Source organism: Hakea prostrata, chromosome 9 (assembly GCF_041222555.1).
Source record: "Hakea prostrata isolate BN-2017 chromosome 9, UWA_Hpros_2, whole genome shotgun sequence".
NCBI lineage: Eukaryota > Viridiplantae > Streptophyta > Magnoliopsida > Proteales > Proteaceae > Hakea > Hakea prostrata.
The window spans coordinates 11,117,298-11,141,703 of NC_142608.1; the positions used below are offsets into that span (position 1 = coordinate 11,117,298).

A 24,406-nucleotide genomic window follows, 5' to 3' on the forward strand; every position below is an offset into this window, starting at 1 on the left:
ACCCCCACGGGTATTTTGGTGAGTCCGGATCCCGATGAGTGGAGTGTGGCACTCTTCTTCTAAGTTTGCCATTTTACACACTACTTTTGGTACTCCATTTTCAACTACTGGAGGGATATAGTAGAGTGAGTCATCCTCATCATCTTCAGTCGCCTGACTCCTATTAAATAAACTCGCCTATGTACTGTAAGGGTCATCAACCTCATTGGAAGGAAAGCAACGCTCCCTAGAAGCCCCACTAGGTGCCGATGACTTCAATCCAGCAACCATCAGCTAATCTTTTTTCCGATCTCGAAATACAAAATTAGCTAGACTTTAAAATCAAAATCTTACAAAGCCCGTCCACACTTCACACAATTTGTTTTCTTTTAACCGTGATATGATTTTATTTTTCACCCCCACTTAATAAGTTTATATAAAATCATAAATAATATTTTTAATATTCATTTTAGAATCTTAAACAATATTTTGATGTCACCATATTACCCCAAATTATATGATTGAAATTTTCCTCAAATTAAGAAAACTATTGCATAATCATTTTATCACTCTACGGCCAATGTGGTCATATAAACAAATTAATTTCACTTTAATCAGTTTACGGTGTGTACCTTCACTAATGGTGTGAAGTGTGAAGGTGCCTTGTAAGGTTTTGATTTTGGAGGGGGTGCGCCATGTTTCCAATGGAAATGAAGGGGGCTCATGTAAAAAAATTCTTACAAATATTATTTAGGATTTCAAATAATTTATAAACTGAGAGTAAAATTGTAAAAGCAAATTTGAAACAAAAGGAAACTTGACGGTGTTACAAGAGGGGGAGGGCTTTGTAAGGTTTCAATTTTGAAGGGGGTGCGCTGAGTTTTCAATTGAAATGGAGGGGGCTCATGTAAAAACTCTATGATTTATGAAGGTATGGTTCATACCAAGAATCTCTTATGTAAGTTCAATACTATCCTTAGTGATGAATATTTGAAGATATGACTTTTGATTGCACATTGCACATAAAATGGCAACTAGTGCCTTGTACAAGAGTAATCATTCATCTAAAGTTTTTATAGTCCTAAGAGGTTTTGACTAATGACTTTAGTTGTCGAACCGATGTCACGACCACTAGCTATGACTGTAACAATGGAAGAGATTATAGAGTTGGGATATTTATCTATTGAGGTAGAGGATTGCACTGCTCTCATACTTCACAACAAATTAGGAGGGGCCTAACGCTGAATTCTAAAAAGAAAAATTAGAGGCAGACCCCCATTGAGCTTCTCTCCTTATGTGTGATAGAGAAGTGTGAGGAAAGCACAAATATCTACCCACGTAAAGGATTCGAACTCGAGATTATAATTATTATATTTCTAGAACTCCGCATAGTTGATCTAAGGGCCTCAAGTGGCAAACAAAAGCTCTATTTTACCTACCTTGATGGAGTTTGGATCACCTCCCAGTTAGGGGAGAGGGATGTGTTCTCTCTTGACACTTCTTCAACCCTATAATAAGGGTCGGATCCATTGGGAGTCCCATCTTCAATTTATTTTGTAGTACTCAGAGATGATGGATCCCATCCTAATTGTGTAGTGGAGAAATGTAGTACATACATTTTCTTTGATGATGCAAATGGGAGAGCCTAGCCCTTACCCTTGGAGATGGATCTGGGTCTAGGGTTTGGCCGGGTCAGTAAGCTGGACCATATGGAATCCGGGTCTTGACGACTCTGACTACTTTCTCTTTCAATCGACGGGATTTACAGCCTGAAACCCAAAGAGGGAGAAGTGAAGAACAAACACTTAAAAAGAGTAAGAAAGTCTTCGTCTGAAAACGAAGCGACATGAGCGCAAACAGTTGAGAAACTAATTATATCTCTCTCTGATCGAGTTGAGACTTCAATTTAACAGAAGAGAAGAGAAGCGAAAGAGAGAGAGATGAGCTCGACGCCTGGACAGCACTCTTTGGCCTTCAGGGTGATGCGGCTGTGCAAGCCATCATTTCATGTGGACAACCCTCTCCGAGTCGACCCGATCGATATGTTCACAGGCGAGGACCTCTTTGACGACCCTGTCGCTGCGTCTCAGCTTCCGCGGCTCTTCCCTCAAAGCGGCAACAATAAACCCGGCGAGTCAGATCTAACCTATCGCAATCGATTTGAGCTTCAAAGTCCAACTGATTCCATGGGTCTCTCTGGCCTTCTCATCCTACCCCAAGCCTTTGGGTCTCATTCTCTGACTAAATATCTGTCTTTCAATGTATTCTGATCAATCTATTGCACCGTGATACTTATTGTCTCTGAATTATGAAACGCAGAGCAATTTACCTCGGCGAGACCTTCTGCACATATATTAGCATCAACAACAGCTCTGATTTCGAAGTTAGGGACATTATAATCAAGGTATGTTTATTAGTAACGTGCTTTTCCTTTGGATGAAGAATCTGATAATTATCCTCTCTAACATCATATGGTGAACCAAAGCAATGCTTTCTAACATGAATTATAAAGTGAAAATTCAAAGTAAGGATGATGACACTGAAAAACGACTAAGAGGGTTTTCTCTTCGATAAGAGCTACGAGGCTTTGAAGAGTTGATTGTTGTGTAAGGAGTATTCCTCAAGTACATTTGTGTGAAGCCAGCTGGATTCAATGATAGAGTTCCAGTCCAACCCTTCCCGTGGAATCTTTCAATCCACTTTCAGGGTCAATTTTCTTTTCATGTCATCTCCTCGTTCACTTACCCACCTCCCTTTTTCCTTCTAATTTTTGTGTGTACGATTTTAACTGTCTCCAACAACGATACTGTTATCGCACATTGTCCTTATTTTTCCAATGTTTATGGATATATCAATTGATCTTTCTAATGGTTGTGGATATATCAATCGACTATATCAATTGACATACGGTTTAAACTTTGAGATAGAAATGGAATGTTTTGTTGGAAAATACTTTGACAGAAAATCATGGATACATTTGAGAGCTTGAGGAAATGGAATTCGAGGGAATCTATTAATCTTGCAGACATCTTCAATGTTGTCATTCCTTCGAGAGGGTTGAGGGTAAATCATGATGGTTGGTTAGTTCCGTGTGTCCCAAGGCACTTAGCCTTGTTGAAGTACTGTGATGGGGTCATAGGTAGATCATCTCGTATGGAGTTGATCCAGAAGAAGAATTCATAAAAAGCAAAACTTGATCGGACACAGAACAATTCCTTGAGTCTTGCATGATTAAACAATCAAGTAAAGTTGTAGATTTGATAATGTGGAACAACCAGAACCGTCACTGGGGAACCTGAAAAGTGGCACCTTGTTGAATGATCAGTTGCAGGTTTTAGGAATCATTTAATTCGCTAGCTTATGTTATATATTTTCTTCTGAACTAGCAGTTGCTTGATGGGAAAAGGTGCTCCTGCAAGCTGATATTTCATTTAAATTGCACCATACTACTAAAAATAATGTAGCTTATCTTTACATATCATTTGGTTAGAACATCATCCAGCAGCTCTCATTTCAGACATTAAGAAGCAGTGACTGAATGCAGGCGGAAATCCAAAGAGAGCGGCAGCGGTTACTACTCTTAGATACTACAAAATCTCCTGTTGAATCAATACGTTCAGGTGGTAGATATGATTTTATCGTAGAACATGATGTGAAGGAACTTGGAGCACACACGTAAGGCAGCTTTAGTTTTCTTTGACAAATTTTCTTTTCCTCATATCTCCATTTTATTGATCACATGTTCATGCTAAAGTGCTGATTGTGTTTTCCTTCCAAAAAAATTGTCAGGCTTGTCTGTACTGCTTTGTATAATGATGGTGATGGTGAGCGAAAACATCTTCCGCAATTTTTCAAGTTCGTTGTTGCAAACCCCCTGTCAGTCAGAACAAAGGTATCATCTGTTCTGTGTCTTACAAATTTCAATCAAATGGTCAAAAGGAACTGCTTGGGCGTGGAGTCATAGGACACATAGAGGTGGTCTAGGATGCCCATGATTTGCCAAGTATTTCATGTTCAAAGGATTGGGACGCCATAGAATGTGTCCCATCTAAAAAAATTTCTAGGAGAAAAGAAGTAAGAAAAGACCATGATCCAACTGCAAATGTTTGTCGAGCCTATTTTCACTAGCACCTGTAATGTGGTGGGTCCTGATCTTTAGACGACCTATGATTCATGGATCAAGTAACTTCAACCAAAGATTACTTCCTGCAAATGTCTTCTAATTATCTAAGTGATATTTAATTAGCATACATTGTCGAGTTTAGTACTTAATGATTCTTCTTCGTGCAGGTTCGCTCTGTCAAGGTGGGTTTCTTGGTTTGGTGAGTTAAGTTCTCATGGATAATTTTAGTTTTGTGTTTCTTATCTGCTGGATTTTGAGGTAGCATATGTTATTGCTGCCATATTTAATCTTTTTCTTCAAACTGGAACTGATGGAAGTCATGGAACAACCACACAGCTCACTTGTGTGGACTGTCAGTGATCTTTTTGGTATTTCCATGATTCTATCTACATTGAAGCTCTCTTTGGCATGGTATTCATTTTTTATTTTTACCTATTTTTTAAAAATCAATGCAAAAAATCATTTTGGATCAAAATGCAAAAATCGTTGGGAAACTAATAAGGTGAAATACATTTCATATTAAAAAAAATTTATGGCATGTCTTTTTAAAAAATGATATTTTATAGGTTCTAAAACTTGTATTGGAAAAGAAGTTTATAAATCCTCTCCTATGATATATGCTAGGTCATTCATAATGGTCTTTGACAAATTTAATACTAAACATACCAAGTAATAGTAAGAAAACAATTACTACATTACTCAGAATATATCAACCGATTATCAATCCTTCCGTCTCAGACCTCAAACAAATGCACCCATTACCATCAGCTGCAACACCTCTACTCCAACAGCCGTACACACAAAAAGGATTCAAATAATCAGAACAAGCAGAAAGGTTGATCTGAGTTTTTAGAATGGCAAACCTTTGTGTATTTAGACATGAGCTTGGCAGGGTAATTCAGAAAAGCCAAAGAACGCTTGGTTAGTCCATGGGATCTTATTAGTACTGCTGAACACTGAATTAGAATCGTAGTTTCCTCGAAGGTGGGTGAAGTGCCTTACGCTTCCCCTGCATGTCAAACCATGGAGGTAAAGCGCATTGCTCTATTTGAATCTAAGGAAACTAGAAACAGAAGAATCTCTCTGAATAGGTAAAATACAAGGGAAGATGGAAAAAACTCGTCTTCTCCAGCAGTTCTTTGAACAAAGATGTAGAAGTCTCTCATCTTCTTTGGCAGTTCAGCATACTTGATCACTAACCCTAATCCGACAAACGCAACATCAGTTCCTCGTGAAATAAAAAATAAAATAAAACCCAGCATCTGAAATCACCTATTTGAACTAAAATCAATTTGAGGAAAACCCATTTCCAATTCCTCTTTGCTCGCACAGAATATCTCCCTTTAATTGCCCTGTCCGCATTGGAATTTTGATTCTCCTTCGATTTTTTCATCCTTGATTTGTGATTCTCTTTTGTATTTCTTTTGAAAATAATTCATATGCTACCTATGGTTGGAAACAAATAAATGTAACAGAAACATAAAACCCTAAATTTTCCTATAAAACCAGAATCCGAAATGGAAGACGGACGAATGATCTAGTGTTATTGTCTTAAGGTCTTTTAGGCTTTTAGCAATGGAGGAGGGTAACTACTGTTTCTGATCTGGCACCTATGGATCCATTACAGGAAAACATCATAAAATCCAACAATCTCTGCTTGGATTTTGTTCCAATCACAACTAGAAACAGAGTATATAAAATGAGAAAGATGTAATGCTTTTTCCTGCAAATATCGATTTCATGCCTTTATATAGGCTGATTTATGCACTTAGACTGGAATAGATTAAAGGAGATAGAATTTGGTTTGTTTAATCGAGTGATAATAGGAATCACAGAGTTAATAGAGTAGCAGAGAAATAAAGAGAGCTGGTTTTGTATGAAATGATTCGTGTGAGGTTAAAGAGTTCACGGAGAAATATAAGGATGGAAAGAAGAAGGTTTTTATAAAAGAGTGTAATTTATTTTTTTAACCCTACCTATACACATTAGTAGCACATGTCTTTTAAAAACACTGCAAAAAACAAATGAAATTGATTTTCAATGAAAAAAAAAAAAACGGGTGTCAACTTGTTTTTGGTTTTTGTATTTTTCAACCTTTTTTAAATTGAAGGGGCGGTATAAATTACACCAAACACTGTCATTTATATTTATATGGGTAAAATTCAAAAAGAAAAACTGCACCAAAGACTGCCTAAATCTTTGCTCCTCTGTGTTTTCATTTGTCTGTATGAGAAGTGTTATGACACATTAATGCATTCTTGCATCTGTAAAATAGCTTTTCTTTCTCTCTCTTCTTTTTTTTGGGGAGAATTACTTGGATAGTGACTGAGGGATTTAATGATATACTAGGAGACACTCAGTTTCATGATTTGAAGTTTGGATCAACGAAAGCATTACCGGCAGGAAATATATCTGCTGTTTGTTTATGGGTGCATCTTGCTCTTCTATTTAGAAAGTATTTGACCCTTGTTCCTACAGAGAACTTAAGGTAGAGAACTGGCCTGTTACATAATAGATGACTTCTAAGATTTCCTAAGCTGCCTGAAATGGAATGAGAATCTGTATATTTAAAAGTAATACGAGTGTGATGAAAGAAGCATTGGATTAGTTGAGCAGTGAGCACAAGCGCTGGGTTGATTTACATGGTTAATGCTACCTTGAAACTTGGAATTTCTTAATGACTTGCTAATTTTAACTGCTCATGGAGGTTAAAGAAAACTGTCCATATTCTGTTCTTCTTTCAACTCAATGAGTCCAGGAAGGCACATGGCATAGCGAAAGTTTCTTATTGTGATACGTTTTTGTCCAGTCTAATAAAGAACTAGAACTAAAGATCGTTTAGAACTAGATCAAAACAACCGAAGAAACTAGAATAATAGATGATAAGAGAAGATACACAAAGGAGCTTTTTATTTTTGAAAACCGAACGCCCCGAGTACAAAGAAGAGAGCCCCTTATATAGAAAGGAGAACTCAAAATGAAATGCAAATTACAACCAAACTCAAATGAAATCCAAATGCAAAAGTAAACTGAAATGAAATACAAATGCAACAATCACTGTAGTGATGTTGACCTTTTTTTTTTTAGTAAAATACCCAAATACAATACTTATACTCTAGAATACAACATAGTACTAATCTGAGCTATAATAGTCGCTGTCATCTGGAGGCTGACTGTCAACAAAGTCTTCATAGTGATCCACTTGGTAATTTGCCCAAACTTGCTGAAGATGGCTAATATCAGGGTCCTAGAGCTGGCTATTTAATTCCCATGCATCTTCAATAGTGCCAATTAATTGGCGGGGAATAGTAGCTATATCAATATGGTTCATTTCACACACATCCAGTTGAAATTGGTGCCATTCGTCAAACAGAACATTACGCCTTGAATAAAGGTCATAATTATTGACAGCATAGATGGAAAAAGTGGGAGAATAGGCAAAGAGATGAGAGTTGCTGGAAGGTTGAGGGTCAACAAACTGAGGGTGAAGATGATCTGGTTCACGGTGGAAAAGGATGATGGCTTGATTAGTATGGTCTGAACTGTAGTCAGAAAAGAAAGTATACCACCGAGATAGGGACTGAAATTCACTGAGGAATGAAGCTAGAGAGGTTTTGGGATATGGAGAGTTAAGATAATGGTATAGATAGGCCGAGGTTGTGAAACAAGGGAAAGAGAGGGCTATCTTGTAGGGGACTAGGAGGTTTTTGAAGAATACAGGGTATTCTTTAGGAAAAAACATAGTTTGTACTATATTAAAAAGAGTAAGGTACGGGTAGGAAGGATGGCATCGGTACCATGAGGAATGCATACCGTGTTTATGTATGATTACCGCAAGAGTATCTTTGTAAAAAGATATGCATCGGGCTGTGATTGTTCTGATGGAAACATCTTGATATATGGATGGAGGAAGATTGTTAAGATGTGGCTGGAGGTCATCATCAGAATTATCATCAGGGTTGTCTGGAGGAGGGTTGATGGGAAAGCAAAGAGGAAGGATGGCTTGTGAAAGGGGTAAGGAATGAAGAGGCCTGGAGAGGAAGTCTGCCAATACATTCTGTTTGCCTTTGATGTGTTTGACTGTGAAGGACCATCTACTAAACCACTGTGCCCATCTGAGAAGCTGAGGGTCTGGGAGTATCTTGGGCTTCAATTGTATCATTTTTGGAAAGGAAGACATGTCCATTTCAATCTGAAAATGGTAGCCAACGAGATGAAATTGAAACTTTTCAATGCCACGTTTGACTGCCAAGATTTCTTTGAAAGTACTGTGATAGTTTTGTTCTGCTGGAGTGAAAGAGCCGCTTTTGTAACCACAAATCTTTCTTGTGCCATTGAGATCTTCAAGGAGAGCTGCTGACCAATACTGAGAGCTAGCATCTGTTTGGAGAATTCGATTGCCTGAGGAGGGGATCTGTAGGGGAGGAAGAGTCTGCGCAAGCTGCTTCAACTGCTGGACTGCTTGAGTATGCTGAGATGTCCATGGGGGAGCATTTTTCTTCAATTGTTGATACAAGATTGCAGTGTCCAATTCGTTTACTTTTGGCACAAATGATTATAAAATTTCTATATTTACTTCAAAAATTTGTTCCTGCAGACTTTACATTTATTGCTGAATGATGCATCATATTTCTGTGAGTCAAGTTTGACGGTCATATATTAATCCTAAGACTCTTAAATGTTCATCTTCATTATCATTGCTGGATCCTTTTTATCTCACAGGAAAGCACATTTTTGGAGGCCTGCATTGAAAATCATACAAAGTCAAATCTGTTTATGGACCAAGTTGAGTTTGAGCCAGCTCAGCATTGGAACATCACAGTATTGAAAGCCGATGAGCACAGTTCGGAAATTAGTTGTCGAACTAGGTAGTACACATAATCTGCTATAAACTTTTATATTATAAGTGAAAGGTGGCTAAAATTGGGTTTAAATGTCTTTTCCTTGTTGGTTTCATTTGGATCTATTGCTGATTTTTCATCCTGTGCGAAGGGATGAAACTTTATAGACCTTCCAAGATAGTTAAACCTTTTAATTGGGTAAAGGCTCATCACCCCCAACAGAATATGAAAATCTGGACATAAACTTGTTGCTTAAAGAAACCATGACCAGTCCTGATATTAATCTGTATGCACATTTATTACTTCTAGATTCTTGTTTTTTAGTTTGGGGTCTTATTATCTTAATGTCTTCTACTCATGCTAATTGACAGAGAGATATTTAATCCGCCAATTCTCATTAGAGCTGGAGGAGGAATTCATAATTATCTCTATCAGTTAAGACTGTCCTCTTCACATATGAGAGTTGATGGAAGCAACGTCCTTGGTAAACTTCAAATAACATGGCGCACAAATTTGGGTGAACCTGGTCGCCTGCAGACACAACAGATCCTTGGAAGTGTAAGATTTTCATTCCTTGAGAAAGCTGATTAAAAATTTCTCTTGAAGTTTCTGTCATGGTTTACAGGTAAATTTTTTGGTTTCCAAAGATTTTCCCTTACAAATTAGTGCCTTTGAGCTACTATAATTGCAGAGTTGCATTTCATTTCTATCCTTAAATTTAAATGACTTTTAAATTACAGTTTTGTGAGCTAGTATTTCACCATTTCAAAGTCCTGGGAATGACTTCTTACATCCAGTAATGCCCCTGTCCAAACCCAATGTATATCTGTCAATCCATTTGGTAATTTAGGACCTCAGTGGAGCAGGGAGGAATTAGCTCACTGGGTTCTTTTCCAGAATCTGGTCTACATGTTGGTCCAAGACAAACATCAAACCATGCCCAGACCTTTCAGGTAAGCTGGGCAGGACCTGAGAGAAAAATAGACCTCTTCCATTGGTTTGTGATCAAATCCTCAGGGGGTTACCAGGAATTCAGCTATCACAGTGGGAGAAGGTTGTGTTAGGGGAAAGGTCTTAGATATAGAGTTGGAAGAGTATCCGCAAGAGCAGCAGATAGAATTGTTCCACATGGTCGGAAGCACACACTGGCCCTGCTGAGTTTATTTTATGCGGATATTTTCTTAGTCCAGTCTCAAGTGTTAATTTGGTATTCTTAGCATCTTAGTATTCCAAGTTCGTTAATCTAACCAATTTTTGAGGAATGCCAAGGGACAAAGGCATGTATTAGAGCCTCTTCTAAGTAAGGTTTTTGATTGCTGGTGAGGTATGATAACATTTCAGAAAATGAAGCTCTCGTTGGGACATTGTAGCTGTGGGTCCCAGCTGTACCGAGGTGAACTTCTTCGTTTGTAATGTAACCCAGGGTCTGGGTTAGATCTTCAGCATCTTCTTAGATAAGAACCAGCACAAATTGGGTTTCAATGGTGGTAGAGTATAGGGTTTCAGAACCTAGTAGTCTTCTACTAAGTGCAGGAACTTCAAAAAAGGTTTCTGGTTTCCTATTTTCTGTTAAACAGAGATCCAAATGGGGTGGGGAGGCTCTAGGGGAACTTGTAGGGACTGGACAGGTTTGGGAAAGGGGTTGGTAGAGACGCAGGAAAGTGGGGAGGGTGCTTAAGGGTCTGAAACAGCAAGGTGAAGGGCTTCTAAGGCCTGTGGGGGTGTGGGGCCTGCTGAATTGATGTGGCAGCAGGGACAGGGGGTTGGGGAAGGTTGGATGGGTGAGGGAATGGGTGGGGGAAAATCTGTACCTACTTGAGGTTGCTGAGAAGGGGTGAAGGCTGCTGTTGAAAGCTTGAAGACTGCTGTAGACTTGATTGCTGAGATTGGATGCTTGAATTCTTGAAGATGAAGAACTAGAATTGCAGAAAATAATAACAAATACCCACCCGCAGGTCACTCCAAGGGATCCCACGACTCTCTCAAAGCCAATTCTCAAATCATAATTTTATTCATCAACTAGCTGAAAATTACATTGATCGACTAGGCTATTTATAACCTTCAAAAACATAATTGACTGAACCTAGGATTCCCTAACTAATGGGGATCCTACAACCTTATTACTTGGGCTATTAGTTAACAAGACTTACTGAATAAGGACTCAAATAACTGACTACAAGACAGAAAACAACTCTAAGGTAAGATCCCTTTGGATAAGGAATCCTATCACAACCTACTAACAAAGCTTATCACAACTAACCAACTCCAACTCAACTGAAACTCTTAAATAACTCAAAATTGACTAATGAAAATAAAAATGCAAAATTAAATCCCTGACCCTGAGATCAAGGGAAGTAAAACTAGACCCATATGCAGCCCTAAAAGGGCAGGATAAAATTACCAAAATCCCCTGGGGTATTCAGCTGGCTTTATGTGACTTTAAGGTCTGGTTTTTGGGCCCAACCCTGGTTACATCAGTTTGCCTTGGTGGATTCTTAAGGTGAGCAACTAGAAGGGTTTTGGGCTGCCAAGTCTATCTCTTATGTATTTACCCATTACTAAATTACCATCTTCACATCATTAACTCAGTTTTGGCCAGCCTGAAAACCGAAATATGGTCAAATCTGGTCAAAACCAGAGAATTTTTCCAGCCTACTTGTTGAAGTACTTTTTGAGGTCTAGAAATGGTTTTTGTTTCTCTTAATTTTTCCACGCTACCTACTTTTTTAAACTTTCAAACTCGATACATCACCTATTTGCATGCGCACACACAAAACTCAAAACTTTGACCCCAGTTTGATAGTGTATATGGTGTATATTGTTCTTGGGCGTTGGCTGAAAACCACAGTATGCAATTATTTATCCCAAATATCATTTTAGGAATCCAAGATTGCTTAAATCTGATTTAGTATTGAAGAAGTTGTAAGCTTTCCAACAAATCAAAGATGCATATATACTTATATGAAGGAGTTGTGTTTCCCTCAAAACTTAATTTAGTGTCTGATTGCAATGAAATCGCTCTAATTGTTAATATGTTTTTGGTTTTTTTAGCAGTGATTTACCCATATTAAGATTTATGAAATTTTATTTAAAAGAAAAAGCAGCATTAGAAAATTGAAAATTCCTGCTACTTCTAAAAGTCTGGTTTTTGTTCTTGAGTTTTTACCATTTTAGATATTTTTAAGAGTTTTTTTTTGGAGAGGGCAGGGGGGGGGGGGGGGTAAGCAGGATTTGCTGATTTATGAATAATATCATATTAGAAATGTTTGCATAAAAGGTATTTGGCATAAATAAGTGTCTGTAGGTGTAAGTGACACTTATACGGTGAGTCTCCTAGTCTTCAGCCTGGTTTCCTCAATTTGGATTTTGGATGGAGACACTTGACACTTACATAGGTTTTCATGTTGAAACTAGCAAAATGTGACTAAAACATGTCAAACATATTGAGTTGGGTTGGAACATGAGATTTTAAAAGTTGAATTGACATTTTGTCTATGTTACTTGTGGATTTTAAATTTAGTTCCATGACCCACCACCATTCACATCTTCAAAAGCCATCTTCTACCACTTTTAGGCCTCAACAATCTGAATTACATCCAGTTTGATCTTGTAGGGAAGACTCCCCATTCTGATTCTACGTCACTCAGTGGCTGCAGATGAGTTACTGAACCTCCACCAGGAACATTTCTGGTGTAAAAACACTTAGTTTGTTACAAAGGTATTAGTAACCCATGTGAGTGTAGGTAACCTTTGCTTGTCTACTTGATGTAACCCAGGTTCGAGGGTTTAGGGATTTTGATATCAAAGCCTAAGGTTGGCTGCACTCGAGGATCCACTCCTTGTGAACCAGCAATCAAATAATCAATGCATGGGAAGCCTGTGTCAATTATTATGACGTACAGTAGTAGTTTGAGGATTGTGTGGAATGGAATTGGGAAATTTAGGGTTTTAACCACCTAACATTATCCAATATTGGACAGGTGTACTTGAGAAGGTAGTATAGGGGAATGGGATCTAACTAGGCTTGGCGATGGGGTAGCTAGGGTTTTGCGGCAAGGAAAGGGAAGGGCAAAGGGTCTTAAGGCAAAGGGAAGCAGCTCTTGGGACTTGCAGTTGGATCTTAGGAAGGTTTAGGGATGAATGGAATGAAGATTAGGGATGGTCCTAAGGTTTTTTGTTGATTCTTGAATTTCTTTCTCTCTTCTCTTGCCTTTCTTGAAATTCTTGCTTTCTTTTCTTTCTAGAAATTCTGCTCTTGTGTTTCTTGGCTGCCGCTAGCTAGAGACAAGGAAAGAGGAGGGGGAGGGATTGGGGAAGGTCTGCGGTGGGGGAGGGATGCTGGAATTTGGGTTGGAGTGAAGGAGGCTTGTGGGTGAGAGAGAAGGGGAAGGGTGGGGTGCTGCTGCTGCAAGGGAAAGAAGAGGGGGAGGGGGCTCACGATTTTTTTTTTTGGGGGGGGGGGGGATTGGGTTGGAAAGGGCTCTTGGGGTTGTACTTGTTAGGAGGGAAGTTGAGGTGCTGTTGGTGAAGCTTCAAGGCTGCTTCAGGCCAGTAGGAGGTAAAGAAGAAGAAGAGTAACTGCAGAATTTATCAAACCCTCAACCCAGGTCGTGGGCTTATTGCAACTCTCCTACAAATCGCGTTTTATATTCGCCTTTTTCTCTGTTGTTTTACTGCATTCTGTTTTCTTGTTCTTTCTAAAGATCAAAACCTAGCTTAAAAGGCCATACTTGAATCAAAGCCCATATTTTCGGCATTTAAAGGTCACAGGTAGAAGAACGTACATTGACCAAGAAGCCGAAAGATTGGTTGTAGGCACCAGATTCAAACAGGTTTTAGCCACCTGACTTAGCTTTCCCGGCATGGTTATTAAAGCGGCAAAGCGACCAAAGCGATTGGGGTTCTGTCTTGGCGATTAGGCGACTAAGCGGCGTTTAGGCGGCAATAAAGCGACCAAAGCGGTTTAGTCGGTATTTTTAATATAACTAATTTTAAACTACTTTTTAATACAAATATTTTTTATAATAAACTAAAGTACTAAACAAACATTCAACAATCACATTCACAAAAATAAAAATAAAAAACATTCAAGAATCACAATTATGAATAACAATATTATTCATATATAGTTTACTGAAATTATTTCACAAATTATTTTTAACATGACTTTTTTGTTAAATATATATGAATAATATTCGAATTGGAATCAGAATTGATGTGTCAAATTTTCCCTTTTTCTAACCAAACAGTGCCAACATGATAAATTAATAGATCTCATTATTCCGATTTCCAAGTCATTGTTTATTTAATGATTTATTGATTATCAATGTTGAATATGGCTTATGCTTCACATTCTGTTGCTGACATGCACTTTGGGCATCGGAGTTCATTTGCAAATTGGGCCTCGATTCCGAAATGGCTCACATATTTAAATTTATATACGGCATTGTAGAATAAATTATGATTAAAAAAAAAGAAAAAATAATATGCACAACTTACAAAATGTAAAAAAAGCGGTTGCTTTAGCATCTAGGCGGCTATATGGCGCAAAAGGCGGCAAAGCAGTATGGCAAAGCAAAAAAGCGGCAAGAAATCAGCCCGTTAGTTAAGCGGTGCAAAAACCGCTTTGCCGCCTAGGCGGACGCTTTGATAACCATGTTCCCAGGACTCCCAAGTCTCCAAACTTTATTGATGCTGCATTGATTTGTCTACAAAGAGGTGGGGGCTTTAAATTGCCTTACACTTGAGGGGTTGACACTTGGACACTAATTAAGAAACAAACTTGGACTCACTAGGGGATCCAATTTGGACTGGGATTTCATTTACAACTCAGCAACTAATTAACAACTTAGAGAGGGTATTCTAAAGACCTCAAGAATAATTAAAATGAAAAAGCAATTATTCATAAGGAATCCTACTCTAAAATTGATTCCAACTGGGACTTCCACATGGACAAGAACTCTTTAATAACTAGACCAAGGCATAGCCAAGTTTAAAATTAAAAGTAGATCTTAACTCCTGTCAACACAGGGAAACTAATTGGACCAATGAAACGGCAAGGGGTGTAAAATGACCAATATACCCTGTAGGGCATTCAGCCAGCTCAGGTCGTCACGTGGTTTGGTGTCTGTTTTGGGCTCAAAATTCGAGCTAGTCCTTGTGTGCCGACCCTGGTTACATCACTACTACTTTTCAGCCCTTGCTTCATAGAATGTGCATACTAACTAGGGTGTGTGGAGAAAACAATTAAAGGGAGTGGAGGCATATTGGTGCAGCAGTATCATGAAACATTATTCACTACTGTTCATTTAATTTTTATTTATTTATTTATTCCTTTTGGGGGGGGGGGGGGATGGCAGAAGAAGATAATATCAGTTGTTTTTTCCTCCAATTTTCTTTAACAGTTTGTCTTTCTTCACTCCTTTGGCTTCTTAAAATCTCCAACCCCCTTCTTGCAGTATCATGAAACATTGTGCACTAATGTTCATTTAATTGGAGGGGGAAAATGGCAGAAGAAGATAATATCAGTTGTATCTCCTCCAATTTTCTTTAACAGTTTTGTCTTTGTTCACTCCTTTGGTTTCTTAAAATCTGCAACCCTCCCCCCCCCCCCCCCCTCTTTTTTAAATATGTTTATGTTGTTTCAACTTGCAACTGGAATTCTACCTCTGCAGATTATTTATTTTCCTGAATTCATCTACAGTTGTCATTATCAGTATATACATATATTTTGATTGAGTTCTATTCTGTGCCGTTCTAAAAATCTGAACTATTAAGTTGACTGAGTATGTTTATCTTGCAGCCCATTGCACGACAAGATATCGAATTGCATGTTTTGGATATTCCATCATTGACAGTATTGGAGAAACCCTTTTTGGTGATTATCTTACTATAACTTGAATTTGTTGATCTGCTTGAAGTATGTATTGCAACTAACAGAAGTTTCCCAATGATGTCTATAATTAATTATATTCATAATTTCTAGCACTTTTTGGCAAAAATGCCAAAATGTGCTTACCATTTAATTTGACAGTCCAAAAATATGCCTACTACAAACATCTGCCATGCTCCATCAAGGTGGGTGAATAGATATAATGCATGCTGTGAGAAGGAAATGAATAATAAATTAGAGAAAAGAAGAATTTGAATTTTATAAGGAGAGACTGCTGAGAGAGGAACAGCGTTGTGCGGTTTCTCTCTCCCTCTCTCTCTACTCTCTCTATAGATTACAATGAGATCACAGCCTTAGGTAATTAGAAACTACCTATTGTGTTAAATATGAAGGAGCAAAGAGAATAATGGTAAAGCAACTAGCCTTTGTTAACTATTCTATGGATAGGAGGGGAAAACATAAAGTAACTAAACAGATTACAACACATGCATACCCACAGTTTGTGGGTGGAGAAACTACATAAGTGGTTAAGACATGCCTAGCTTGCTTAATGGAGTGCCAAACAATGGGGAAGCTTTTTCTGTTATCAGCACATCTGCCAACTGATCTCTTGTCTTCACTAGGGTGTGCAAATACTCCCAGAGTCGATTTGTCTTCTATGAAGTGCTTGTCAACCTCAGTGTGCTCTGTAAGATCATTATGCTTAGGATTATGAGCTATGCTAATAGCAGCGCCATTGTTGCAATACTTTATGGAGCCATCAATATCAAAACCCAGTTCATGAACCAACTTCTTCATCTGTAAAAGTTTGCAAAGCCCATGTGCTATTGCCCGAAACTCTGTCTGTCCACCTGATCTAGCAACGCAGTGTTGCTTTTTACTCCTCCAAGAACATACAGTAACCTGATTTAGATCTCCTGCCTTTTATAGACCTTGCCCACTCTACAGTAGTAGGGCATGAACTTCGAGGGATTATATTTATTATACAACAACCTCTTTCTTGGTTCTATTTTAAACACCTATACAACATAATATGGTCAATCTGGGTATTACTCAAACTGTAACCTGGATTGCTACTCTTAACAATTTGGCTTTTCAACCAGTCTTATATACTTCCCTGCATCAATTAGTAAATGGCCACTTTCATCACCAAGATTTGGATTTTGGTCGATGAGACACTCTACAGGGTTAACCCAACTTGGTTGTCCAAAGAGTTGGACCAAGATCTTGCTGAATTGTGCATTTTGTTTTGGTTAAAGACAAAATCAAGTTTGAGTGGGAAGCCTAAGATTACATTAACCAAGATATAGTGAGATCTCACCGAGATAGTACTGAGATGTCTGATATACAAACTTGTTATGCTGTCTTGTCCCAGAATCCCCCTAAATGAGATACTACAGAGATCTCATTGAGTTCTCTGTCTATGGTCTCTTTCAAGAAGTCTAAGCATACTTCCTCTGACAGATGTGAACTCCCTTCTTTGATCTTGGCACTTTGATTACCTAGAAATTCTTCAAACTACCTTGCTATAAGATGTATAATCTCATACTGTCAAGTTAACTTTTCACTCTCTTTGTTTCCTTTTAATCATTTCTTGTTCCACCCCAAGCACCAAACACTCTACCAGTTTAGGATTAAGGGGCTCCTCAAGCCCCCCCCCTCCTGCGGATCTGGTATGGTCATAAACTCATAATGTTTACAGCCATATCCCCCCCCCCAAAAAAAAAAAAAAAAAAAAAAAAAAAAAAAAAAAAAAAAAAAAAACACTCCGGTTTGTGGAGTGGTTATATTTCTCAACTCAAGAAAATAGTACATGAGGTTGCAATGGAGCAACTCACTGTTGCCCCAAGGCCTGCCTTCTAACAAGGCCAGCTTGGCTTTGAATTATCGGCTTGTCTAAAATCTCAATCAAGCCTTCAGAAAATGTTTTAGGCCATGGAGAGCTTCTCTTTTTCAGTTAGAAGCTTTCAGATGCACCCCCTTGGTTACCCCCTTAATATTAATGCCACCCCTGAGTTACCCTATTTATCAGTCAGACCCCCCTATTACCCCCTTAATATTAATGCCACCCCTGAGTTACCCTATTTATCAGTCAGACCCCCCTATTAATGCCACATCTGGGTTTTTATTTATCCATTTTGAATATTACCCCCGCATCCTTAGTTTAATAGAACTATCCATGAACCATATCTCATAGACTTCATGAGGATTTATGATTAGGAGAGGAAGGAGTCACCGACGGGAGACGGTAAAGGGAGATGAAGAAACAAGCTGAGCCTACGATTTTTTGTTCAAGGTTGAAATATTTAACTTTCTTAACGGCAGGGGGTGTCTTTGATATATGTTCACCCTATAGGGGGTCTGATTGATAATTTGAATAACTTAGAGGGTGCCATTAATCTTAGGGGGTAATTCAGGGTTTGGCGCTGGAAATTTCCCTTTTCAGTTTGCATACCTTCACTTCATCTATGAGAAGTTGAACCTAGGCGAAATTTGCGTAGACACTTCCTCTTGCAAGTCATCATGAAAGAAATCATTATTTATGTCCGACTAGTTTGGTTCAATCCATTGCCAAGGATAAATGAAATCCAATTAAGTTCAGCCAATGGTGCAAAATTTTCTTGATACTCCATACTCCTGACTGAATCTTTCAGCCACCAACCAAACCTTACATCTTAAAATATGGCCATCAGAATAGTGTTTGATTATGAATAACCATCTACAGCTAACATGAAATCGAAGATTATTAACCTTCTAGATACAGTTCTTCTCAAGACTAGTCCCTTTCATGTGGATTCTCTCCATTTTGGATTAGTCATGGCTTCAGCTATATTCTTGGGAATAGAGGTATAACTTATAAGATAGAATCTTACAGGATAAACTTTACCATAGGATTAGTGCATGATCTTTTTTTCTTACAAAAACAATATGAAGATACAAGTCTCAAGGATAGGACAACATGTTTACCAAGAAAAAATGGACTATGGGCAGAGGAAGTTTGTTGGCAAGTCTCTGTCTCCCTTTTTTAACAATAAATCCTTTCTTTATACCTCTAATATGAATACAAAAAACCCCCCGGCCAAAACTCTAAGTGGGACCCCCAGGAAGGATCTAAGAAGCCTCCATAAAGTGGCCGAACCTTATAGGAGGGGTATTTTGGGAATTTTAGCCCTTAATTTACTCCTGAATTTAATTTAAAATTTATTTCAGAATTTTGTTAAGTCAGTTATGAGTCTGGTTAGGTAAATGTCTTGGGTATTTTATTTTGAGTTGAGTTGAGTTGAGTTGTTTGCTTTAGTCCTAAGTTATCTAATTAGCATGTGCTTAAAGTATGTTAGTGAGATTCCAATCTAAAGGTTGAAATCTCATAATAATTTAATTCTTTTTCTTAAATGTTGATAAAGAGTCCAGTTCTATATTTAATGAGACCCTATCAGTTAGGAGATCCCAGTTTGAGTTAGAGTCTTATTTTGTGGCTATAAATAGCCGTTTCATGTAGGTTATTTTCATATTTGATGAATTAACAATTTGAGTGTTTAATTGCCTTAGTGTTGGCAGGGTTCCTAAGAGGGAGACCCTTTGGTTGTCATTGTGAGAGCTCCTAAGATAATCCTAGCATTCAAGCAAAGCTTGCATTCAAGTTTTGAAGCTCAATCATTAAGTCCAGTAGCATTCTTCAACCTTCCAGCAGTCCCAAGTAAGTCACAGCCATTCCCCTACCTCCCTCCTACCCACGCAAGCCCCTCCTTCACCTTCCCTGCCTTGCGCAACCTTCCCCATCCCCTTCCCCCTTGTCTCACCTAGGCCACCACCCCCAACCCCATTGCAACTCACCTGCCCCTTCCCCTTCAATCTCCTGCAACCCCAGTCCCTCCCTCAAACCCTAGAGACCCTTCCCCTTCTTCCTTCTTCCCATGGCTTCCACATCCCAACCCCGTTAGGATTCCCCTATTCCCTGCTTTATTTTAACCCATTCTTTCCCCATTAGAATCGCAGAGGCCTCTAGAACCAATTCCTACTCTTAGTTTCTTCAAAAACAGTCCTATTCCCCTAAGTTTAAATACCTGCACTTCATCTTCTTCCTTGAGTCTTTGTAGAAATTTCAGAATTCCAGAAATCTGAATTTTATTAAGTTCTCTCAGTTGGATTTCATTCTAGTTGAAGGAACAACAGTAGAAGACAGTTCTGATCTGTAAAACCAGCAAGCCTAGCCCTCTCCCAACTCCAGCCAAAACCCTAGTTTGCCCTAAAATTCAAATTTCAGATCTCAGTTTCAAGGTTCAATAGAATTCAGATCTGTAAATCAGGCTTGGATTGTTGGGATAACCTTAAAAAACCCCTTTATCCTTTGCTGGAATTTCCTGGGCGGCCATATTCTAGGAAATTACAGTTTTACCCCTATCCATGGTTACATCACCTTCTCCAGTTTCCCCAGCTTCCTTTGTCTAAGCTCCTTCCTCAACTTCACAACTCTCATACTGACATATTTTTCAGTAAGAAAATATTTGTGAAAGAATTCTAGAGACAACTATTGATCTATCTCCAGCAAATACATTTAAAGTAAAGTGCCAACTATACCCTTACAGACTTGTATATTTTTGCACAGGGCAATATTCCACATATTACCAATAGCCCTATTAGCAAGTATTCTAACCACCATCCAAATTTGATTAGAAGAGCGGGAATTGGAGGACCATCTCCAGGGATGTCGTACTTCCCCTTCCCCAAACCCCTTGTAGATACCCCCAAAGAACAGATTATTGTTGTTACCTGGGGCCTGGACCACTCTGTTTTGTTAGCCCCCTGAGCTGTGCCCCCCCCCCCCCCGGTTTCTTCCTTGTATGTTCGTTCACAGTTTGATTTTATTATATTATCCATTCATCCAACCCAAAAAAAAAAGTAATTCTTTTAGTCCAAGAATACATTTTTCAAAGTGACATGATATAGCACTGAGTAGTTTAAATTGCAAAACTAGGATATAGGGAAGAGGTCTCTTGGGCATGTATATAGAAATATACGCGAGCAGCCACATACTCCACATCTAACTTATAGTTTTATTGATTTCCAACAATTAAGTTTTGGATCCATTATATTACTTTGATTTTTTTTCACTTTCTTGACAATTTTTTTTTTTGGGGGGGGGGGGGGGGTTTGTTTGGGGTGGTGTGCGGAGGAGTTGGTTGTTTATGTTTTTCATTTAGCTTCGTTGGGTTAAAAGTGTCATTGGTTAAGACTTAAGAGGCTTTTCTGCTCCTTTTTCAAATAGAAGATCAGAGATCAAATTTGACATACTCCAGTTTGGTTGCTGATACTCTTTCTGATGTTCCTATCACAAGGTAACTACGTATGTTAACCATGGATTAGATGGTTAGAACTTAGAACCTGGTGATAAGATTGCTTTGGTAATAACTCGTCCACTCAGTTGCCCCCTTGAGGGTTGTCTTTATTATTATTATTATTATTATTATTATTATTATTTTCTCTCCAAATGACTTGGATACCTTGATTGCTGAGTGAACTTGTTTTTGGCAGTTACATTTGGACCTCAAGAACCAAACTGAGAGGAATAGGGGGCCCTTCGAAGTTTGGCTATCACAAGATGAGCCATCTGAAGAGAGAGCTATTTTTGTTGATGGTGTTCAGAAACTGGTAAGGCATTTGCATGGAAGTAACTCTCAGTCTATGTTTTTGTGTAATCAATGTGAATTTGAATGTTTTTGGTTGCCACTCCTACCTAACTTTTTATAGTATTTATAATTTTGAACTGCATCAACTTGCAGTATCTAGAACTTAAAAGACATTGACGATACATCCTGGCATCCTGGTGCAGGTTTTGCCACAGGTAGAGGCACTTGGCTCGACGGATTTCAAACTGGTGAGAATAATACCTTGATGTTGACTTGCTAAGTTAGTGATCTTGGAAGTTCGATCTGTTCTTTTTTATGCTTGAACCTTGAAGCAGTTGGATCGTTACATAACCTCTTCAACAGAATTGTTGTTGTTTCTTTTCCCCTCCTAGTTTGATGGTTTCCTCTTTATGAAGTTATTCATTCCCTCTGCTTCTGCAGAACCTGATCGCTACTAGATGTGGGGTTCAGAAAATTACTGGAATTACTGTGTATGACACCAGAGAGAAGAAAACATACAACCCCATGCTAGATTTGGAGGTTAGTTAAACTAGCATTGAATGTGTACCTACAGAAAGTATAGTGTTTAAGCCTTGTTCTCTTGTTGTTTTATGACATGTCCTTTGCTAAGGGAATTTTGTTGCAGGTATTTGTTGATGTAGATTGATTTGTTCATGGGGTTTGAAACATTCATGGAGTACCAGTCTGCAAAAGCTGATTATCTATGCTCATTCTTGGAGCTTGGGATTGGTCCTATTTATCATACCAAACATATCAAAAGCCCACAATATTTTGTTCAGGAAGATCCATTTGATCATTCAGGTAACACAATTGCACAATGGAGATCTGACTTGATGACCAGTGACCACGTCTCTCTTGAAGCTGGAGAGCATTTGCCCCAGACTCTTGGATCTTCCTACTGATGATCCCTTACTCCTTCAGAACCTTGCTGCAGCATTATTTGTTGTAATCTCAGGTTTCATTCTATTTTATTTGTTAAATAATTCAATTTGATGGTTGACCTTGGAAATCTCTTTTAGGAATTTTTATTCCCATGTGTGAATAAATATTTCACCACCATACAAAAGAAGAATTCTAGGTACCCCAAGAAACTGGAAGGGAAACACAAAGTTACACAAAGCAAGGCAAGGACATAACTACCCAAATTCATCCTAGCTAAAAGGTGAGAAAATCATGCTATTCATGGGCCTTGCAAGGCCAAGGGCCCATTTCCAATAGGGAACCAGCCAGAATAAATTGATCAATATCTTCGTCAACATTCCAACATGGGCTTCAAGGGAGACGGGGAGTTGGCGATGGATAGGGAAGGACTGCCTTCAAATTGTTGGTTGTAACGGTGGATGTGGTGCTTATGCTAGGAAAGCTTATGTCAAAGCTGTAGAAACCCCTGGAACAGATGAGACACCATTCTGGTTTTGGAATTGAATAAGCTTGGGCAGCAGGGTTGAGATTTTCCCATTCGGATTTCCCTGAAGCCAAATCTTAAAGGGGAGACTTTTTTTTTTTTTTTTGGGGGGGGGGGGGGGTGGGCAGAGTTGAAGGAAAGACTATTGAGAATGTTTCTAGTGGTACACATTTTCTTAAACTCACCAGCAAAATAAATACATTTTTTAAAATTATTTCTTTTAATCATCTAAATTAAAAGTCAACAATTTAGGAGGATATCTGCTCACACAATCAAGATCTACAGACCATCATTCTCAAAAGAATATCATAATAAAACACAGTAATTTTAGTTACCCAGATTAATATTGACATCCACCTGGTTCAAGGAAGATTTGGGTTGACGTTGAAATGAAGATTTGACATCTTCAAACTGTTTGAGTTGATGTTTGCTTTGGAGAATATTGATGACCTAATGTACTTAAAAGCATGGAACGACATTTCGCCGGAAGTCGCCGGTTCGCTACCTGACGAACCCGGCGAACCGGCAAAATCTCGGCGAGATCTCACCGAGAATTCAAAACCGCAATTCGCTTCATGCAGTTTAAAATACATATAATATAATCAAATGAAAAGGCAAGGTTTTAAAATATATATAATATAATCATTTTTTGATTTTCAAACATTATCTTTTCAAACGTTTGTGACTTTGTGTCAGGCTATCAGCTGTCATGAAGTTTTTAAAAAAATAAAAATATAATACTTAATAGAAATGAGTCAAATCATGACTCCATTTTAGTCAAGTCATGTAAGGGATGAACCGATGAATACGTTAAGTCATTTTTTTTCTTCTTTTAATAATTTCATGGGTTTACATGAGCCACACACGTGGCTCAAATGCAATGGCTCAAATGTAAATGCACTGTTCATCTCCCTCCTCCCTCGCCTAAAACTCTGCAAGCCGAGTTTGTGCTTCCAAAAACCAGAGTATCAGCGAGGACGTTTGCTCTTCTGAAACCCATGGACGGTGGTGTTGTGACGGTGGTGGTGCCATGTGTTATCGTCGGAAATAGCTCGAAAAATCGCTAGTCCAGTGGTAAAATGGCCATTTTGGCGAGAAATCGGTAAAGTTCGTTTCGCCCCCATGTTTCATTTCGCCAGGGGGCGAAATTCGCCGAAATTTCCTTCCATGCTTAAAAGTAGAGGTGATAAATTGCCAAACCACTGAATATTTCTACAGTAAGTCCTCAAAGAGCCCAAGAGAATTAGGGTAAAGGTAGTAGTCATCCTTCATTAGTAAACACCAAAGGTTCAAAAATCAACCATAGTCCAAATACCGAGGATACCAAGGAAGCATAACACAATGGCAAATTCCCTAGCTAAAATGGCTTTAGCAAAATTCTCCTCTCTTCCACAAGCAATGTACATCGAAGACTTGAGCTCACTGGCTTATTCGGAATAGGAAATAATGGAAATTGATAATGAGCCATCCTGGATGAATCCAATAATGGATTATCTCAGAGATGATGTCCTACCTGAA

At 38.5% G+C, this 24,406-nt stretch overlaps 1 protein-coding gene across 1 annotated transcript; it reads left to right on the forward strand.

Moving 5' to 3' along the window:
• Positions 1-1,718: 1,718 nt before the first annotated feature.
• On the forward strand, positions 1,719-22,968 carry LOC149004630 (trafficking protein particle complex subunit-like protein). Its single transcript, XM_089168003.1, has 12 exons — positions 1,719-2,206; positions 2,299-2,383; positions 3,524-3,654; positions 3,769-3,871; positions 4,270-4,284; positions 8,825-8,970; positions 9,315-9,501; positions 15,746-15,820; positions 21,368-21,484; positions 21,666-21,710; positions 21,904-22,002; positions 22,109-22,968. The coding sequence occupies exons 1-12, from the start codon at positions 1,920-1,922 to the stop codon at positions 22,127-22,129; spliced, it is 1,311 nt and encodes a 436-aa protein (XP_089024129.1). The 5' UTR covers positions 1,719-1,919; the 3' UTR covers positions 22,130-22,968.
• Positions 22,969-24,406: the final 1,438 nt, after the last annotated feature.